The sequence below is a fragment of the Lithobates pipiens genome, unplaced genomic scaffold (genome assembly GCF_037356315.1).
Source record: "Lithobates pipiens isolate NorthernLeopardFrog02 unplaced genomic scaffold, aLitPip1_a1.2 Scaffold_13, whole genome shotgun sequence".
In the NCBI taxonomy this organism is placed as follows: domain Eukaryota; kingdom Metazoa; phylum Chordata; class Amphibia; order Anura; family Ranidae; genus Lithobates; species Lithobates pipiens.
Genome location: NW_027507718.1, coordinates 456447265 through 456465382, shown reverse-complemented (window position 1 = coordinate 456465382; position 18118 = coordinate 456447265). Strand labels below are relative to the sequence as shown.

Sequence of the window (18118 nt, the reverse complement as noted above, 5' to 3'; positions counted from 1 at the left end):
AATATATTAGAGATATTAATGATTTTAAAAATGAAGATGTTTTTAAATGGCAAAGACAAGGAGGGAGCTCTGATCCTATTTCTACATTTTCCACGCCTGAGAAGAACATGTCACAAGTAAACAGGCTAGAGGGACCACAACAAAATGATCAACAATATATAAACAAAATGGAGGTATCTAGATATCCGAGACAAGAAGAGAGCCGAAATGACTATAATTATTCGACTCCACAGAGGAGTGATAGGAGACCACCTCACCCCAATCAGACCCCACAAAATGGAGGTAAAAACCATACTGGAAAAATAATAACAATTCTAATAGGAGGGGACAAAATAATAACTACAACAGACCGGGCTATGACCAAAGAGATAACAGAGGCCCACCGCAAGGAGCATATGGACAACGAGGAAGGAGCCCACCACAGAACTATGGAAATGGCCATAGAGACAGTTGGGGCCCACCTCAGGGCCTTACCTACTCTCATGACCAATATTCGGTACCGACGTACAATCACTATGCCCCATTAAGGGACCACTATGAGGAGAATAGAGACGGGAGAAGCCAAAATTATTATCAGGACGCTTATCAGAATAGGCCTTTTTTAGGGAGAGGTATGGAGACTCACCCACAGAGACGTCCAAACGATACCAGGGACATAAGGAGAAGTCCACCAAGAAGAGAGGAAAGAGGGCCGGAAAAAGATTACAGGCAAAGAAGAGACTGAAAGGGGAGGGGATCTTCAACCTGAGTGGGCAGCCCTTATCTCAAGAGGAAATAGGTGTACTCGATAAAGGGCTAAAATACGCTCCCACTAAGAATATGGACAAATTTGAGACGTATCTAGGAGTACAAAAATATGTTAGGACATTAAACATTAAAAAATATCTAGCGAGCAATCCCATCAAAAAACGCATCCAGATAGCGGATCAGGATGTGACACATAGTGAATTAAGGAATAGATCGGTGTTCAACCCAACGGTCTCCAATAATAAACATGTTGAAGTATTCAAAAAGGTAGTGCTACAAGATCTCAAGGACCTAAAAATCAAGAAGCGTGAGGATCCCAAGTTTATGAAAAACGGGATTAAGAAACTATCAAAGCGGAAAGATATCGTTATCCGACCCGCCGACAAGGGCGGAGGAATTGTCATCCTCTCAAAAGTACAGTACTGCGATAATATGAAGAAGCTACTAGGAGATAACACTACATATACAAAACTAACCAAGAACCCCATGTTTAAATGTAGGAAAGAACTTGAGCAGGTAGTTCACCTTGGGCTGAAAAAGGATATCCTGAGTAAAAAAGAAGCCAAATACCTGATTCCAGAGGCATGCAGGACTCCGATTATTTACGCCTTACCAAAAATACACAAGGATAAAATTGATCCCCCGTTTAGGCCCATAGTGAATGGGATTGACTCCCTCACCTCTAGAATGGGGGAATACATAGATAAATTCTTACAACCTGTGGTCACAAAAACCGAAGCCTATCTGAGAGACACGAAGCAGGTATTGCAAATATTAGAAGAACTACCTGAAGAGGAAGGACCCTGGATTATGGCATCAGTTGATGTCTCTTCATTGTACACGGTGATTCAACACTATCAAGCCTGTGAGGCTGTAAAATGGGGCCTAAGAAAGTACAGCACGTTGTCGTGCTCCCAGCGTAAATATGTGGTCAAATGTCTGGACTTTTGCCTTAAAAACAGTTATTTTTGGCATAACCGTGAGTACTTCCATCAAAGAACTGGAGTGGCGATGGGAGCCAAATTTGCTCCCAGTGTGGCATGTTTATTCATGGCCCAATGGGAAGAGGAAGCGGTATACACTAACAGACCCAGAGAACTGGCTATATATAAAAGGTATATAGACGATATTCTGATACTCTGGAGAGGCGAAACAACCAGCCTAGTTAGATTCTTGGAAGGACTAAATATTAATAACAGAAACATTAAACTATCCTGGGAAGTGAGTACCGGATCAATATCTTTCCTAGATCTAGAAGTGACACAAAATAATAACAAATTATATACAAAGACCCATTTCAAAAATGTCGATAGGAATAGTTACTTGCCAAGAGGTAGCTGCCATCACACCAACTGGCTGTGTAATATTCCTAAGGGTCAACTGATAAGATTACGCAGAAACTGTACAAACACTAAGGACTACCAGCTGCAGGCTGAAAAGATAGGCCAGAGGTTCATAAATAAGGGATATGACAATGAAGACATTAGAAAGAAAATTACAGAAGTCGAAAATATGGATCGAACCACTCTAATTAGAGATAAAATCACCCCGGCACGAGGGATGGATGGGATACCGCTCATACTAAACTACAACGCTCAACACAAGAAATTTGAAAAGATTATCAGAAAACACTGGCACATCCTACGCTTAGATGTACACTTACAGGAATTGTTGCCTGAATACCCTAAATTTGTGTACAAAAAGGCAATGACTTTAAGGGACAAGATAGTCAAGAACGTCCCCGACCCCCCACCCACAGGCCTGACTTTCTTCACTGGTAAAGGGTTCTTCCCATGTAAAAGGTGCTTTGCATGCTTAAAAACAAAACGCCCAGCTGAAAAGAAATTTAATTTTACGTCTACAAGCACTGGGAACACGTACGAAATAAAAGATTTCGTATGCTGTAATACCGAGGGAGCGGTGTACGTGTTGCAATGCAGTTGTGGCTTGCAATACGTAGGCCGCACCAAAAGACCTTTAAGGGTACGAATAAAAGAGCATGTTAAAAACATCATTAATGGCTTCGACAAGCACAGCGTTTCCAGGCACTTTTGCATACACCATAACAAGGACCCTACCCAGCTTATGTTTTGGGGTATCGAACCCTACAAAAGACACTGGAGAGGGAGCCATAAGGTCAGAACACTAAGTCAGGCAGAGTCTAGATGGATTTTCACTTTAGACACTTTTGCGCCCCAGGGACTCAATATTGATTTTGACCTTAATTGTTTTATTAGTGATTTTTGACTACATTATTTATAAGCTTCTTTTGTTAGGATGTTTTTAAAATTACTATTATGTGAATTTTGGATCTCCTTTCCGGTGTCCTCTCCTAAATTGAGAGTGATTCTGATATTTTGACATATTCTATCTTATCCTATTCTATTTTTATATATATTCTATTCCCCTTTTTTTACTCAGTCTCTGTGTTTAGTGTTACTCTTGGAGATCGATTATGACTACCGCTCATACTAAACTATAACGCTCATATCAGAGTGATTCTGATATTTTTACATATTCTATCTTATCCTATTCTATTTTTATATATATTCTATTCTCCTTTTTTTTAATCAGTCTATGTTTTTAGTGTTACTCTTGGAGATCGACTATGACTCCCGTTAGGACCATCTATGATGGCCGTTATCATGGAATTCTTACATCCTAGTCCAATATATTGTTGATCTCATATACACACAATTTTAGCTATAACTTTTAATTTTTTCCCATATCACTCAGTCTATACACTGGTAGTGATCTAGTAAATAGTCGTAAGTGTGTTTTAGATCACTGTCTCCCTCCTAGACATCACAGCTTTTTAGATGGACCTGTTGATAATTTATATCGCCAATAGCTGATTCCCAATTATTGGCCATGCTATACCACACACCTTAAGATTTTATATAATTATCGATATCTCTTACACATAATAATTTTATGACTATGGTTTTACTAGTGTAGCTTTTATTTTGATTTTATTCAATCACTTTCAATTTTAATATATTCGTCCAGTATTGTCCATACTTTTCTTCCTTGTTGTTTTATGCTAGATGTCATTTTAGAAACGAACGTTATTGCGCAGGTGCGCTAATGAGAAGGGTTGCTCTGTTATTACCTTCGGGGCTGCGCCAATAAGAATAATGTTTCCTGGGTATTTCCCAGCGGGCTATAACAGTTAATGATCATCTACAATAAAAAATACCCCCACAAAATGATCGCAAGTGAGGCTTGCACATTTCCTGTCACTGTCACGTCCGTTGACCATTACTCTATATATATTAGCCCACGAGAAAATGGCCGTAGATGGGGCCACAATGGACTTCACAAAAATGGCTGCTAATTACTGACACTATTTATACGTTCGCCCTTACCCCAGTTGTTATTCCCTGATGAAGTCATTTGACGATACGCGTAGGAACACAATTGGCCAGTAAGGACACCGGAAGTGACGTCCGGAAGCGCGAACGTGACACGCGTTCGTTTAAGTTGTGCTTTTATTATTGTTTTAAATGTGAGTACCTTACCTTCGTTTTATACCCAATAAATTGTGAATACGTACTTCACTATTGGAGTGTTCCCCTTGCTTTCTCTGCATGTTACAACGTGCCCATGGTGAATGAGAGTCCAGGATCACATCACCTACTGAACCTACATTGGACAACAAGCGTCACTTTGGAAATGCTGTTTACCTTACAGCAGTAAGGTAAGGTAATTACTGCACCTAGTGTGAGGATACTATACGCATAGGAGCACTGGTGGAATCCACCCCCTACTTTTGGAGCACGCAGGATACTGCTTTGTTGATCACCAAATGGACGCATTTTATCACTAAATGGATATGCTCTCTATATAACTATAGTTCACCTTATTTTTGTTTTTGGAATTTTTGCTCAAACACACATTTCACTGCTTATGGACTATTAGTATTTTGTTCAGACACGTGATACACTACACATGGATTATTAGTATTTTGTGTATTCTTTGATCTGTTTTGCACTTTTATAACGACACTCAGTTTTTTTTTTTTTTTTTTTTTTTTTTTTTTTGTCATATCATCTATATATTTGGATATATACTTAATATTATCTCACTGTCATCTATAGAGGATTTCTCATATCAAGTTTTTTGCCAAGCGCACAATGTGACCTGGTTTATTGCACTTTAATATTTATGCACATTGTCTGAGCTTATTTAAACATACAGTTCCACACTTTAGTTTATTTCTGTTTTGGTTGTCACTTGAGTACATGTTAATTTAATTAGATTTATGTAGTCGGAGCGCAACACCATTTCTTAACCACATGAAAGTGTTACTAAACCCAGGACCCTGCATTCACTATATCACTATATCTGATCTCCCATAGTACACAGAACAGAAATTATTTTAGTAAATATAAACTGCTAAATAATTTTTCTCATCAAGAGTATATAGCAGTCTTGTGACTTCTATCAGTGCACAGTTGAGCACTGGTTAAAGTTTGTAGGAGGAGTTTTTATTCTCTTCTGACTGTCCTCTGAGGCTGCATGACCTCTGACACTCTGTCTAGACCAGTGATGGCGAACCTTGGCACCCCAGATGTTTTGGAACTACATTTTCCATGATTCTCATGCACTCTGCAGTGTATTTGAGCATCATGGGAAATGTAGTTCCAAAACATCTGGGGTGCCAAGGTTCACCATCACTGGTCTAGACAGTGCTGATTGGCCCTGTGCTGATCATATGTACCCTCCTCCAAAAAACCCCCAAAAAACTCTCTAGCAATACACACTAAACTGAGTATGTGCAGAGTGCCACCAAGGCTCTGTGCTATCAGCAGATGGATTGGGGACAGGGTAAAAAGGGGAGGATCAGAGAAGACAGGATAAAACAGCCTTTTTACACAATGTAGAGGATTAACCCCTTAGGTTCCACAGTGAGTATAACAAGCATGCTTTAATGCATATACAGACTGATTTTACTGTTGAGGGTTTAGTAACTTTTTAACTATGCTCTTGGCAAATTTTCTTGCAAAGTGTAAGCCCTTGTACACACGGTCGGTCGGTCGGTCCGATCAGACCGTGTTGTCGGATAATCCGACCGTGTGTGGGCTCCATCAGACTTTTTCCATCGGAATGTCCGACCAACAAAGTTTGAGAGCTGGATATAACATTTTCCGACAACATGATCCGATCGGACTTTGTCCGATCGTTTGTATAGAATTCCAATCGGACAAAGTGGCACGCATGCTCAGATCAAATTATGAGACCAAAGCTATTGGCTACTAGTCTGAACGTAGTCGTAACGAAAAAACGTCATCACGTTCCAAACGATCAGATTTTCAGACAACTTTGTCCGACCGTGTGTATGCAACACCAGTTTCAGACAAAATCCGTTGGAATAAATCCGACAGATTTTGTGGTCGGAATGTCCAACCGTGGGTACAAGGGCTAACTGCCATTCCAAAGTGAACAGCCTATTTGCCTTTAGTAAATCAACCCCACTTTGTACAAGGTTTACATGCAACTGTTTGTACGAGTGGTTACATGCAAATGGAGCCTCCTACCGAACTTGTGTGAATCAGGGGTTGGTGTTCCTGCAGAGTTTTGGATGCACACCAACTGGTTGCATATATTCAGCATAGTCAGCAAGTTTGTATGCGACAATAGCAGAGAATGTTGCTGCATCCGTCTCTTAATGCAGCGATCTATCCGCATTCCATCGCCCCTGTAAATGTAGCCTTATATGCGTTTCCATGCGCAGAATCTTTATGCCAGCTTAGATATCCATCGTTTATTACACTGTGCATGAGCCCTAAATGTGGTTTCTACTCTGCTCTATGACACTATGATTTTGTAATGCATGTGACAGCATTGCTTTGATAGACTTATTCATAACCTCTGTGCGCCTCCCCTTGTGCTACATCTGTGCCCTGTGTGACAGTGAGGAGGTTTGCACAATGTCATGTTCACCTGAGAGGGAGGGATAGAGGACTACCTCTGCTGTCTATGCTGCACTAAGGTGTGACAGGTGAAATTCTATCTGCCTGCAGGCTGGATCCTTCTGACGTCTACAGCAAAACCATACCTATAAGAAGAATCCAAGCTTTAGCCTGGGACAAAATATCCCATTTGAGAAAATTAGACTCAGTCCTTGAGCTTCCTTCTGCACTGAGAGAAGTCATTGTTGAAGAACTAATAGACGTGGTAAGATGTATTCATGACTTTTTACCTGTTTGTATTGTTAACTGCCTTCCACTTTTAAAAATCTTAAAAAAAAATGCTTAAGGTATACATCAATTTTTACAACCTTGATGCCAAAGATTTTAATAACTAGCGGACCTTTTCTTGTGATGAATGAAAGGTCTGTATGTGAACTAACCAACCCAAAACAATAGATTAGCAATAATTAATAGATTAAATTACAACTCTTGCAGGATTTGACGGATCTCACGACTGACCGTGCTTTGATAGCCAGTAGACGTTTCCAAAGCACCAAAATTAAACTTTAAGCTTTGTTTTCTTTCTTCTGCCTGTTTTTAGGGTATATTAGTTCAATCTTCAATCTTAAAAATCTAATTATTTACAAAATATTATTTGATTAGATTCTAAACTCTTTATTAAGTATGAACCCTTTCTATGGAATTTTCTTTGTTTTGTTATTTTTTTTTTTTTTAAAGTGTGCCTTGCCCATCTGCACAAAGAAAGAATTATTACTGAGACAAGGCAAAAATTTAAATGTCCTTTTTATATTTTATGACACCAAGAATAGGTAATCAGTAGAGGAAGAACAGGGTTTTAATGCCTTATAGTTAAGTGTCTTACACTGTGGCAGAAAGCTTTATACTAAGCTTCTGCACACAGACAGTAATTATTCAAAGTAGTGGCATTCACTGTAAATCTTGCATTATGTTGTTACATTACATTCACCTTAAATTTGCATTAAATTACTATAAGGAAATGTGCATCTGGTTGCAAAAATTAAGTTTTAAACCCTAAGTTTTAACTTTCCTGGCACAGTCTAATAATTGTATGCTTGATTTATCCTTTTGTAGTTTAAAAACAAAAAAAGTTATGTATTGCACCTTACAGAAACCAATCAAAAATAGCATTCATTAACTCAATTATAGCACTTCTAAAAGCTGATCTCTTGTTTGTTATTATAGAAAATGCCACATTATTTGGTCATTTGCATGTCATCAAATACGTTTTAAAATTAAATATTTAAAGGATCAGTTCACCCAAAACGAATGTTTCATTTTTGGGTAGATGCTGAAGGACTGATATAAACAAAAGCAAAATTACTATTACTTTTCATGGCAGCCCAACATGAGTTATCATGTCTGCTCACCTGCAGTGGAAATTTTGATGAAGCCCCACTTTTTATACTTTTTTATTTATTTTTATGTAAAATGAAGCAGGATGCGTAAGATTTAGGGCAGGGCAGGGGATTTTAACAAGAGATTTAGTAGCCTTAAGTAGACTTAAGTAGTATTTAAATTATGCAGGTCACCAGCATCTACTCATAATCAAAACTAAACTTTTGTTCTCAAATGGCTTTTTATTCGCAACCTGTTGTAATAGAAAACAGAGTCTGCCATTGCTGAGCTGTCCTTCTGAAAATACTAGTTGCCTGATTGTTATACTGCCACATTCTTTAATACCTTGATTGACTGATCTGAAACAAATATACAGATAAGGACAGGAAATTAGCATTTTCAGAAGGAGAAAATAAATGGCAGGCTCTGTTTTTATTCAATGAAGGGTTTACTTTGTCTTAATAGTCTTTCCTGGTGTTTCTAGCGGTTTCCCTTTTTGCATTGCAGAAAAGAAAAGGATGGCCGAAGAGCAGAGATCAGACACATTGTCCTCCTCAGATAAAGCCCAGAAGGTGGAGGGGAAGAAATTACACTTTAATTTGATTCGTAACTATCCACAGAAGAACGCAGAGATCCTCAGCAGCCAGTATGGCTTCAATATCTTCCTAGCCGGGCTGTTGCTGATGTTCGCATGGGCCATCCATGCTGTTGGGATAACAGACAGAGATCTCCTCTCCTATCTGATAACACTAATGCTCATCCAGTTGGTCTGGATGCTCTGGTACATATTTGGGAGCTACACTCAGAGGAGGACGATTATAGAGAAGGATACGGATGCGGGAGCCAGATGGCTAAGATGTAAGTGACTGATATGCCTAATAATTTCCTTTAGGAATCTGAGGATCATTAAAACTGTCTCTAATAGATGCCACATAGAGGTGTTTAAAAAAGGGTGAACAACAGAAATATCGGTTATATTTTTGGCTAAAACACGTTAACCCACAACCCGCATTTAAAGTCTTCTTATCCTGTAAGTCTTATACTAACCTTGGAACTAAGCATGTTACATTAAGGCTATTAAGGGTAACCAATATAGATGTTAATAGTGCTTGTTGGAATTTATTTTCTAAGCAAATTTGTTGAAAACAAGATACATGTCCACTGGGTTCAAATAATAACAGCGTACATGTTCTAATGTCTAAACTTCCTTATCATCCAGAGGAAAGTGAAAAAAAAACTTGAATGATGGTCAAGTTGGCTCTAGAACAGGGGTCTCCAAACTTCCTGAACAAAGAGACAGTTTACTGTCCTTCAGACATTAGGAGGGCCAGACATTGCTTTCAGTGAGAGGAATAGAGCCCTATTGTTGGTGTCACTGGGAGAAATAGTGCCTCATCGTTGGTATCATTGTGAGGAATAGTGCTCCATCACTGGTTGCAGTGGGAGGAGTGGTACCCCATCGCTGGCGTCAGTGAGGGGAATAATGCCTAATCGTTGGTGTTAGTGGGCGGAATATTGCCGACTCATTGGTGTCATTGGGAGTATTATCACATATCAGCAAGTGGAACAGTGCCCTAAGGGCTGGATAAAGGCAAGCAAAGGGCCATATCTGGCCCCAGGGCTGCAGTGTGGTGACCACTGCTCTAGAAGATAACCCAATCCCTTAAGGGCAATTAGATAACTTATTTACTCAACCCTCTATGATGCCATCCCTTGTAGGTATTAGAAGCCCTTTTTTTAAACAATCTATGGTTGTCTAGAACTGGTTCCATTGGAAGACTATTCCACATTTTTTGTTTCTCCAGTCAAAAAATTGTTTTCTTGTGTCCTTTTCAAGCAAAATTACAATGTTTAAAAATATTTAAGCACTGTAAAAATGATAGGTAACCAATATAGATGTTAATAGTGTGTATTGGAATTTTTATTTAAAGCAAATTTGTTTAAAAAAAGAAACATGTCCATTGAGTTCAACTAATAACACCTTCCATTTTCCAATGTCTAAGCCTCCCTATTCAAAAACCCTTAAATCATGGACAAGTTTGCTCTAGAAGATAAACCATTCCTTCCCAATCCCTTAAGGCAATTAGATAACTTAAGCCCCATACACACGATCAGAAATTCTACCAGTAAAGGTCGGATGTGAGCTTTAGGTCAGAAATTCCGACCGTGTGTATGCTCCATCGGATTTTTACTGGCAGAATTCCAGCCAGCAAAAGATTGAGAGCAAGTTCTCTATTTTTCAGTCGGAAAAAGTTTTGATGGGAAATTCCGATCGTTTGTACAAAATTCCTACGCGTGCTCGGAAACAATTTGACGCATGCTTGGAAGTATTGAGCTTCATTTTCTCGGATTGTCGTAGTGTTGTACATCACAGCATTCTTGACGGTTGAAAGTTCAGAGAACTTTTGTGTGACTGTGTGTATGCAAGCCAAGCTTGAGAGGAATTCCATCCGCTTGTGTGTACGGGTCAAGTCCAAGCCCTTGTAAGTATTAGAAGACCTTTTTTGAAACAATCTACAGTTGTCTAGAATTGGTTACATTGGAAGACTACTCTACATTTTTCCATATGCTTTTTTTTCTCCAGTTAAAAAAAGTTTTGCTAGCAATATTACATTGTTTAAAAAGATTTAAACACTGTAAAAATCCCTCTACAGCTGTATTTTTAAGCGCATTTTTTATGGGAGCAGGTTGCCCTTAATAATAAAAAAAAAATACATATTACCTTTTTGATTGCTTAATAGACGTGCGTCGTCAATAAATTTGTTTTGTTTCGTTCCGTTTTGTATTAGCCGTTAATTTGTATTTCGTAATTCGTTTCCGAAATTCAATTTGGATTCGTACAAAATATGAATTTTCGTTAGGTTCCTTAACTTTTCAGAACAATTACGAACGTTTGTTATGATGAATTTATCATTATCTGGGGCTCCCACTATCCCTGTGCTGTGCTGACTTCCTGGGTTTCATCATAACGAATAATCGTAATTAACGAAAATTCTTATTTTGTCCGATTCTGAATCTCCCATTGACTACCAGTACCAGTCTCCCACTCCCATATTAAAAAAGGTCATTTTCCCAACCCTCACTGAGCAGCAGAAGAAAACCTCTGATTGGTCAACAAAACACTAGTCATGTTTCCGTTGTAACAGAATTTGGATCCAAAATTCGTAAATGAAATTTCGTATTTCGTACAAAATTCAGAAGCATAGCAATTCGTATTTCAGATCCTCCCGAATGTACGAATTTATGGAAAATCTTAGGAATTTTTGATTCGTATGAAACGAACAACGCATGTCTATTGCTTAATGATGATTTTAGTGGATTCTGAAGCCTTTATTCAAGTATACTGTTCAGGGATGTGATCCCAGAATTATCTTTTCTATAGGAAGATGTTTGTTGTATAAATATAGTAGATATACTAGAGAAAACAGAGACCCTCATTCTCTGTTCTTCTGAAATTACTCATTTTCTGACTATGATGCTGACACTTTGGGGTTTATTTACTTAACCACTTCAGCCCCAGAAGGATTTGTCCTCGTAATGATCAGTTCATATTTTGGGATACAGCACTGCGTCACTTTAACTGACAATTGTGCAGTCATGCAACATGGTACCCAGCAAATAGAGCTTTCTTTTGGTGGAACTGGATCACCTCTGCGTTTTTCATTGTTTGCGCTATAAACAAAAAAAGAGCGAAAATTTTGATATAAAAAAATAAATTAGTTTATATATAATAAATATCCCCCAATTTAAAAAAAAAGCGAATTTCTTCATCAGTTTTGGCCGATATATATTCTTCTACATATTTTTGGTAAAAAAATAAATAAAAAATAAATCGCAATAAGCGTATATAGATTGGTTTGCGCAAAAGTTATAGCCTCTACAAAAATGGGGATAGATTTATGGCATTTTTATGATTTTTTTTTTTTTTTTACTATTAATGGCGGCAATCTGCGATTTTTATCAGAACTGCAACATCGCAGTTGACAGATCAGATGCTTTTGACACATTTTTGGGATTGTTGACATTTTTACAGCAATCAGTGCTATAAAAATGCACTAATTACTGTGTAAAGTCACTGGACGGGAAGGGGTTAACACTAGCGGGCACTCGAGGGGTTAAATGTGTTCCCTCATTTGTATTTCTTACTGTGGTAGGATGGGACATTGACTAGAGGAGGAGACATATCGCTGTTCCTACTTAGTAGGAAAGACGATCTGTCTCTCCTGACAGAACAGGTATTTTTATGTGTTTACACACACACAAATACCCATTCTGGCTCTCATGACTGCCGGCCACACGCATTGGTCCCCTGCCATGCATCGGTTGCGCACGCCTGCTATAGCTGTTTAAAGGGCTGACGTACAGCTACAGTGATTTGCGGGAGAGAGCCGACCTGCCGCTGTATGACGGCGGCTGGACGGCTAGTAGTTAAGCTGGAGAGTGCAAAATCAGGCTCACATCTGCATAGAAACCAATCACCTTCTAACCTCAGTTTGTTCAATTAGGCTTTGACAATAAATTCTGGGAACTGATTTGTTTCTATGCAGCAGTGAACTTGACTTTGCACTCTCCAGCTTTAGTAAATAAACCCCTTTGCTGCTTTAAATAACTGATCTATAACATGTATACAACTAAAGTGTTTGTAAAGGTAAATAAAAAAAAAAAAAATCAAACAACAAACCTCCTCTTTTCGGGTCCCCTGCCGGCGCTCCTGGCCCCTCCCCTCTGTCCATTGCCCCTATGGGAAGCAGGTCGCACCCGAGTCCCGCTGCTGTGTCTATTGACACAGACAGCAGGACTCTGCCCCTCCCCCTGCTCCCTTGTCACTGGTTTTGACTGACAGCACTGGAAACCAATGGCTTCTGGTGCCTCAGCAAGGCCAGCGAGACCCGGAAGTGAGGGGAGAGAAGAGCTGCAGAGGTGAATGGTGCTGGATTAAATAAGGGCTCAAGTAGATAAAAGGGGGGTGAGGGGGGATGCTGACACCTAAAATGGTTTACCTTAATGCAAGGAATGCATTAAGGTAAAAAATGTTTAGGCTTTACGACCACTTTAACCACTTCAACTTTTCTGATTTGCACACTTTACTGTTTATTTATATAGTGCGCAAAATTCATGCAGTGCTTTATGTATACTGTAGATTGTTGTCCTCAAGGCATTTACAATCTAAAGTCCCTATTTCACATGCGTATATACACATAGTTGGGCCAGTTAACATGCTAGCAAGCCTCTGGGGTGTGGGACTAAACTGGAGTACCAGGAGGAAACTTACACAAGCACAGAGAGACCAGGCAAACTCCATGTAGGTGTTCAAGGATCCAAACCCCAGTAGCTGTGCTATATGAAAAAAAAATGTTGCTAAATACAATACAATATGTATATATATATATATATATATATATATATATATATATACACACATATATACACACACTCACACACACATTGCCCTCCCTGTAATGTTGGATTGTATTTTATTGCATGGGCAAAACAGAAACCCTATGACTAATGTACATGGGCTTCCAACAGAGAACCAAGTAAAGTACAGAACAAACCCAAACAATGGCATGCTTTTGAAGTCAGTAGTAGGTCCATATGAAATCAGTTTGGGATGTATTTGAGATGCAATTGATTTTGCATGACAAAAGCAACAGCAAATGAAAGTTTACACTACGTCATAAAATCCAAACACTGCATTCCTTATCTTTAAAAAATGCTTCACAAAATGTCCCTGAATACTGTCTGAAATCAGAAAGCTGTGCCTTGTTGGATTAGTTTCCTTTTTTAAATCTATGAAAATGCAGACTAGTGAGGCTCTATAGTGGGTTGGAAAAGTTTTGAGAACTTTCTAAATAACATCAGCGCCCACCTGTAGCTTAAATATCAGCTTTGGAGAGACTGACCTTTTAAAAATCAATTATTTTTAATGGAACTGATGTTTATACTGTGGGGACTACTGCATATATAATCCCTGCATTTGTGGCAGAGGAAAAATATATTATTTTATTTACCATTTCTCAGCAAAATAGCAAAGGCCATCAACACCTTTTACCTTACAACCACTTTAAATGATGAATTGTCTGGCTTCATTGAAAAATAGGGTAGGATTTCTTATTGCAGAGTCTAACCGATTTACAGTAAATGTAATTTTTATGGTCCAATTTTTAAACAAAATCAACAAGAAGTAAGAAATGTTACCTTAACTTTTAATGTACTAAGCTAAAAGCCTAATTAAAAAAAAGAGAGAATAAAACAGTTAAGTGTTCTCTCTGGTAGCGCAACTAAACTTAATATATCTTACATAAAACGTGTAATAAAACACCCAAAATCGCTGTGCCTATAATAGTGAAGTCCGTAGAATACATATAACATTCATAAATGCATGCACAAATCAATCTGTGATATCTTCATAGACTTGAACACTCAATATTCCTATTCCAATACTTGTGCACTAATTTTACTCCACTACCATGGTGAAACAAGTGTGACACCACTCCCTTTTGTCATCACACTCACCAAAAGTTATTGCCTCTCATTTTACTGATTGACAAAAAGACATTCATAAGATTTCCTTTTCATGCATTTCCGCTCTTTTAAGGACATTCAGTCAGCTCCCCATAAGCTCCATACATGGCTAAGACTCAGAAGAAAAAAAGAGGCTCACATTGCATAATCCCGTTTTGAACTAGTTTATTTAAACCCAAGCAAAAAAACATTTAGGACATCAGATACGCCCAGATTAGTACAGCCAGCACACAAATCTCACCAATCTCACCAGTCAAACCACGTGCGCATGGCGTCACTTCCAGTTGCCATACAGTCCCACTCTGACATGTTTCGTCACTTCCAACTTCATCTGAGGGTATCAGGCTAAAAGCCTGCTAAAATTATTAAATTGTAGCCACATTATTGCACTATTGCAATAACAAATTTGAGTAATGTTCATGACACTTCTTTTATTCCCACTAACAGTTACATTTTCAGGACAAGCTTTCTGAGTTTATCCCCTTCTTCTAAGGTCCAAGCAGTACTAAAACACAAGGTTTTAGCAATGTTAATTAGAAGCAAAAATTGTTGTCTTTCAGATTCTCCTTAACAATTTGCTAAATCTGTATCAGTACTGTCCATACCTTAGAACAGGGGTCTCTAAACTTCCTAAACAAAGGGCCAGTTTACTGTCCTTCAGATTTTATGGGGACCAGACTGTGGTCATTGGAAGTAAAAAGGGTCCTAACCTCTGCGTGCATTGAAAACTCACAGGGGGTTGCAATGCCACATCTTTGGTGTCACTGGGAGGAATTGTGCTTATCATTGGTGTTACTGGATGCCATTGTTGGTGTCATTGGGAGAAATTGTATCCCATTGTTGGTGGTGGTTGGAGGAATTGTGCCCCTTCATTGGTGTCATTGGGAGAAATTGTGTCCCAGCATTGGTGTCATTGAAAAAATTGTGCCCCCTCATTGTGTCCCATTGTTGGTGTCATTGGGAGAAATTGTTCCCATTCATTGGTGTCAGTCGGGGGGGAATTATGCCCCATTATTGGTATCAGTGGATTTAATTGTGCCTTGAGGGACACATAAAAGCAAGCAAAGGGCCACATCTGGCCCCTGGGCCATAGTTTTGAGGCCTCTGCCTTAGAAGAAAGGGGTATGCCCTGAAAGCTTGTCTTGAAAATGTAGCTATTCATGTAAATAAAAACAAATATCATGGACAGTGCGTAACTGTGTTACTGAATATAAATAGGCTAATGGAAAAAGGCTCCTTTGACTGTACGCTGTACAGAAAAAAGGTTAGGCCCATTGGATGAGGTAGAGCTTAGGGTGGCAAGAGTTATGTACCTAAATAACATCCAGTTATATAACTCCACCTCTTTGGAGCTAAACTTTTAAAGTAAAGTGTATGTAAAGGCAGTTTTACTTTAGTTCTGATGACCATTGTCCCCAAGACAGGAAGTGAAGGGAAAACCAAAAATGTTGAGTGGTTTCTAGAGCAGAAGGTAAGGGAAAACCCTTGACTGGGGATAACTATGTCTGTGACAACCATCTATAGGCAGGTGTTGACAGGTTTTGGGCAGGTGTTGATAGCAGCAGTTTGACATTAGTATGAGATGTTTCTGAGATCATTCAGAATTCAGTGACAGCAGCATTGGACCTGCAGTTGACCTTCTGACCTGCATTTGAGCTGTTTAAAAGGGTGTTGCATTTCTATAGACTTGTATGGGAATGCAAACCCACTGTCATGTACCTGGTTAGAGGCCAAAGTGAGTGAAAGGGCTTCTCTTGAGGCTCTGATCCAGACACCCATAGAGGTAGTGACTAGAAGAACAAGGCCAAAAATGGAATGGATGCCAAATGTCCAGTTCACTAGTAGCTGCTCCTGGAAGTGGTCAGCAGAGTAACTCTCTAGCTGGGATATGGGGGTCTCGGAACAATCGTCGTGAAGGAAAAAGGAGCAGGTCAGGTAGCAGCTGGCGGGATGCTGACACCCCAAGTAGTCAGACATTATGCAAGATAGGACCAGCAAGGAAGAACTAAAGAGTAGCAGTGTCGAAATTGAGGGCGAAGCCAAGGTCACACACATAATTTCAGTAGGATGTAGATGAGAGTAGGATGTAGAGTAGAGAGACAAGGTTGGAAGCCAGACCAAGGTCATACATGGGTGGTCAGTAGGATTGGAGATAATGGAGTGGTCAGGAGCCAAAGCCAAGTTATACATAGTTGAGCAGTAGAACTGAAGTCCTTAAACAAGCTGAGGTCACAACCAGGTATTAGACAGAGGGAAATTCAAGGGCAGGGTGAGTCAGTAACAGGAAATCAATATAAGTTTAAAATCAAGGAATATGGAAGCAGGGTTCATGGACTAACTAAGGATCATCCAGCAGCCATCTGTCACCAATCCTTTTTTTAAAAGGACATTTGACACCAGTTATGGAATTGGATGTGTGTGCCTGCACATGTCCAAACAACAATCCGGCATGCGTTTTCACTCAAATGAGAATGCCCATGCAGGATACTGGCACATGCACACCCAAAGTTGTTGCATCCCCAAAGCACCACAACAGACTTGCATTTTAGCACACTAAGATACATAGATGTGAGCCACCTGTACATTGTAGTACACTGGAAAAAAGTGTAGGTGCATTAAAAGGTTAGTTGGGGTGTGATAGCAGCCCATTCATTTGTGACATAATGCATGTATCAATAAAAATGTGTGAATCCTATGCAGGTGGGAAAGATGACATTCAGTGGTATCTTCAATAAGGAACTGCGTGCATAATTTAAGGCGGTTGTAAAATGGGGATGTTAAAAAAAGAAAAAAAAACCTGCAAGGCAATGGCATAATGTGCTAGTATACATCGCATACTAGCATATTATGAAATACTCACCTTGGAACAAAGCCCTCCAGCGCTGTAAAGTCACCACTGAGAGGGCTGACATGCTCCCCCTCTCTTTCTTCTGGGTTCGCGAGCTTGGTGCTGTGATTGGCCGGAGCTGTGATGACATCACTCTCGCACATGCGTGCAGAAACCTTTTGATTCCAGCATGAAGCTCTGAAGTTACGGAAAGGTATGCCGGACCTTCAGAGCGCATGCACCAGTGATTTCAGGGCGAATATCTCCTAAACAGTGCATGTTTAGGAGATATAATTTTACCTACAGGTAAGCTTTATTATAGGCTTATCTGTAGGTAAACATTACCAAGTGGAGTTTACAACTTCTTTAAGAGATAGGCTTAGGCTGAATATGGTCTTTAACTCTCCAGTTTAGTTAATTAACTAAATCTGCAATTAATTGAACCACTCTCTGAATAAGATAAAACAGAAAACATGAGTCCTCTTTATCTGCCTACAGTTCTGCTTTCATTTTTGAATGACATTTGAATGTATTGCTATATAAAGTCAACAATTTTTTTTTCAATTGCAGGTGGTATTACACTTTTTGCAGTTATTACTCTTATTTTGGATTCATTCAAAATTGGCTACTACATTGGGTTTTCTGAATGTTTATCCATAACCGAGGGGATATTTCCTGTGACTCACACCATCCACACACTTTTACAGGTAGGAGGATTTCTAAATTA

At 39.2% G+C, this 18118-nt stretch overlaps 1 protein-coding gene across 1 annotated transcript in view; it reads left to right on the top strand.

Moving 5' to 3' along the window:
- Positions 1-6722: 6722 nt before the first annotated feature.
- LOC143975412 (proton channel OTOP1-like) overlaps positions 6723-18118 on the top strand; it is a 119780-nt gene continuing 108384 nt past the window's right edge. The window contains exons 1-3 of the mRNA XM_077477789.1: positions 6723-6927; positions 8547-8897; positions 17962-18098. Of these exons, the coding sequence (XP_077333915.1) occupies positions 8558-8897; positions 17962-18098 (477 nt within the window). The 5' untranslated portion in view covers positions 6723-6927; positions 8547-8557. The remainder of the gene's footprint in view (positions 6928-8546; positions 8898-17961; positions 18099-18118) is intronic.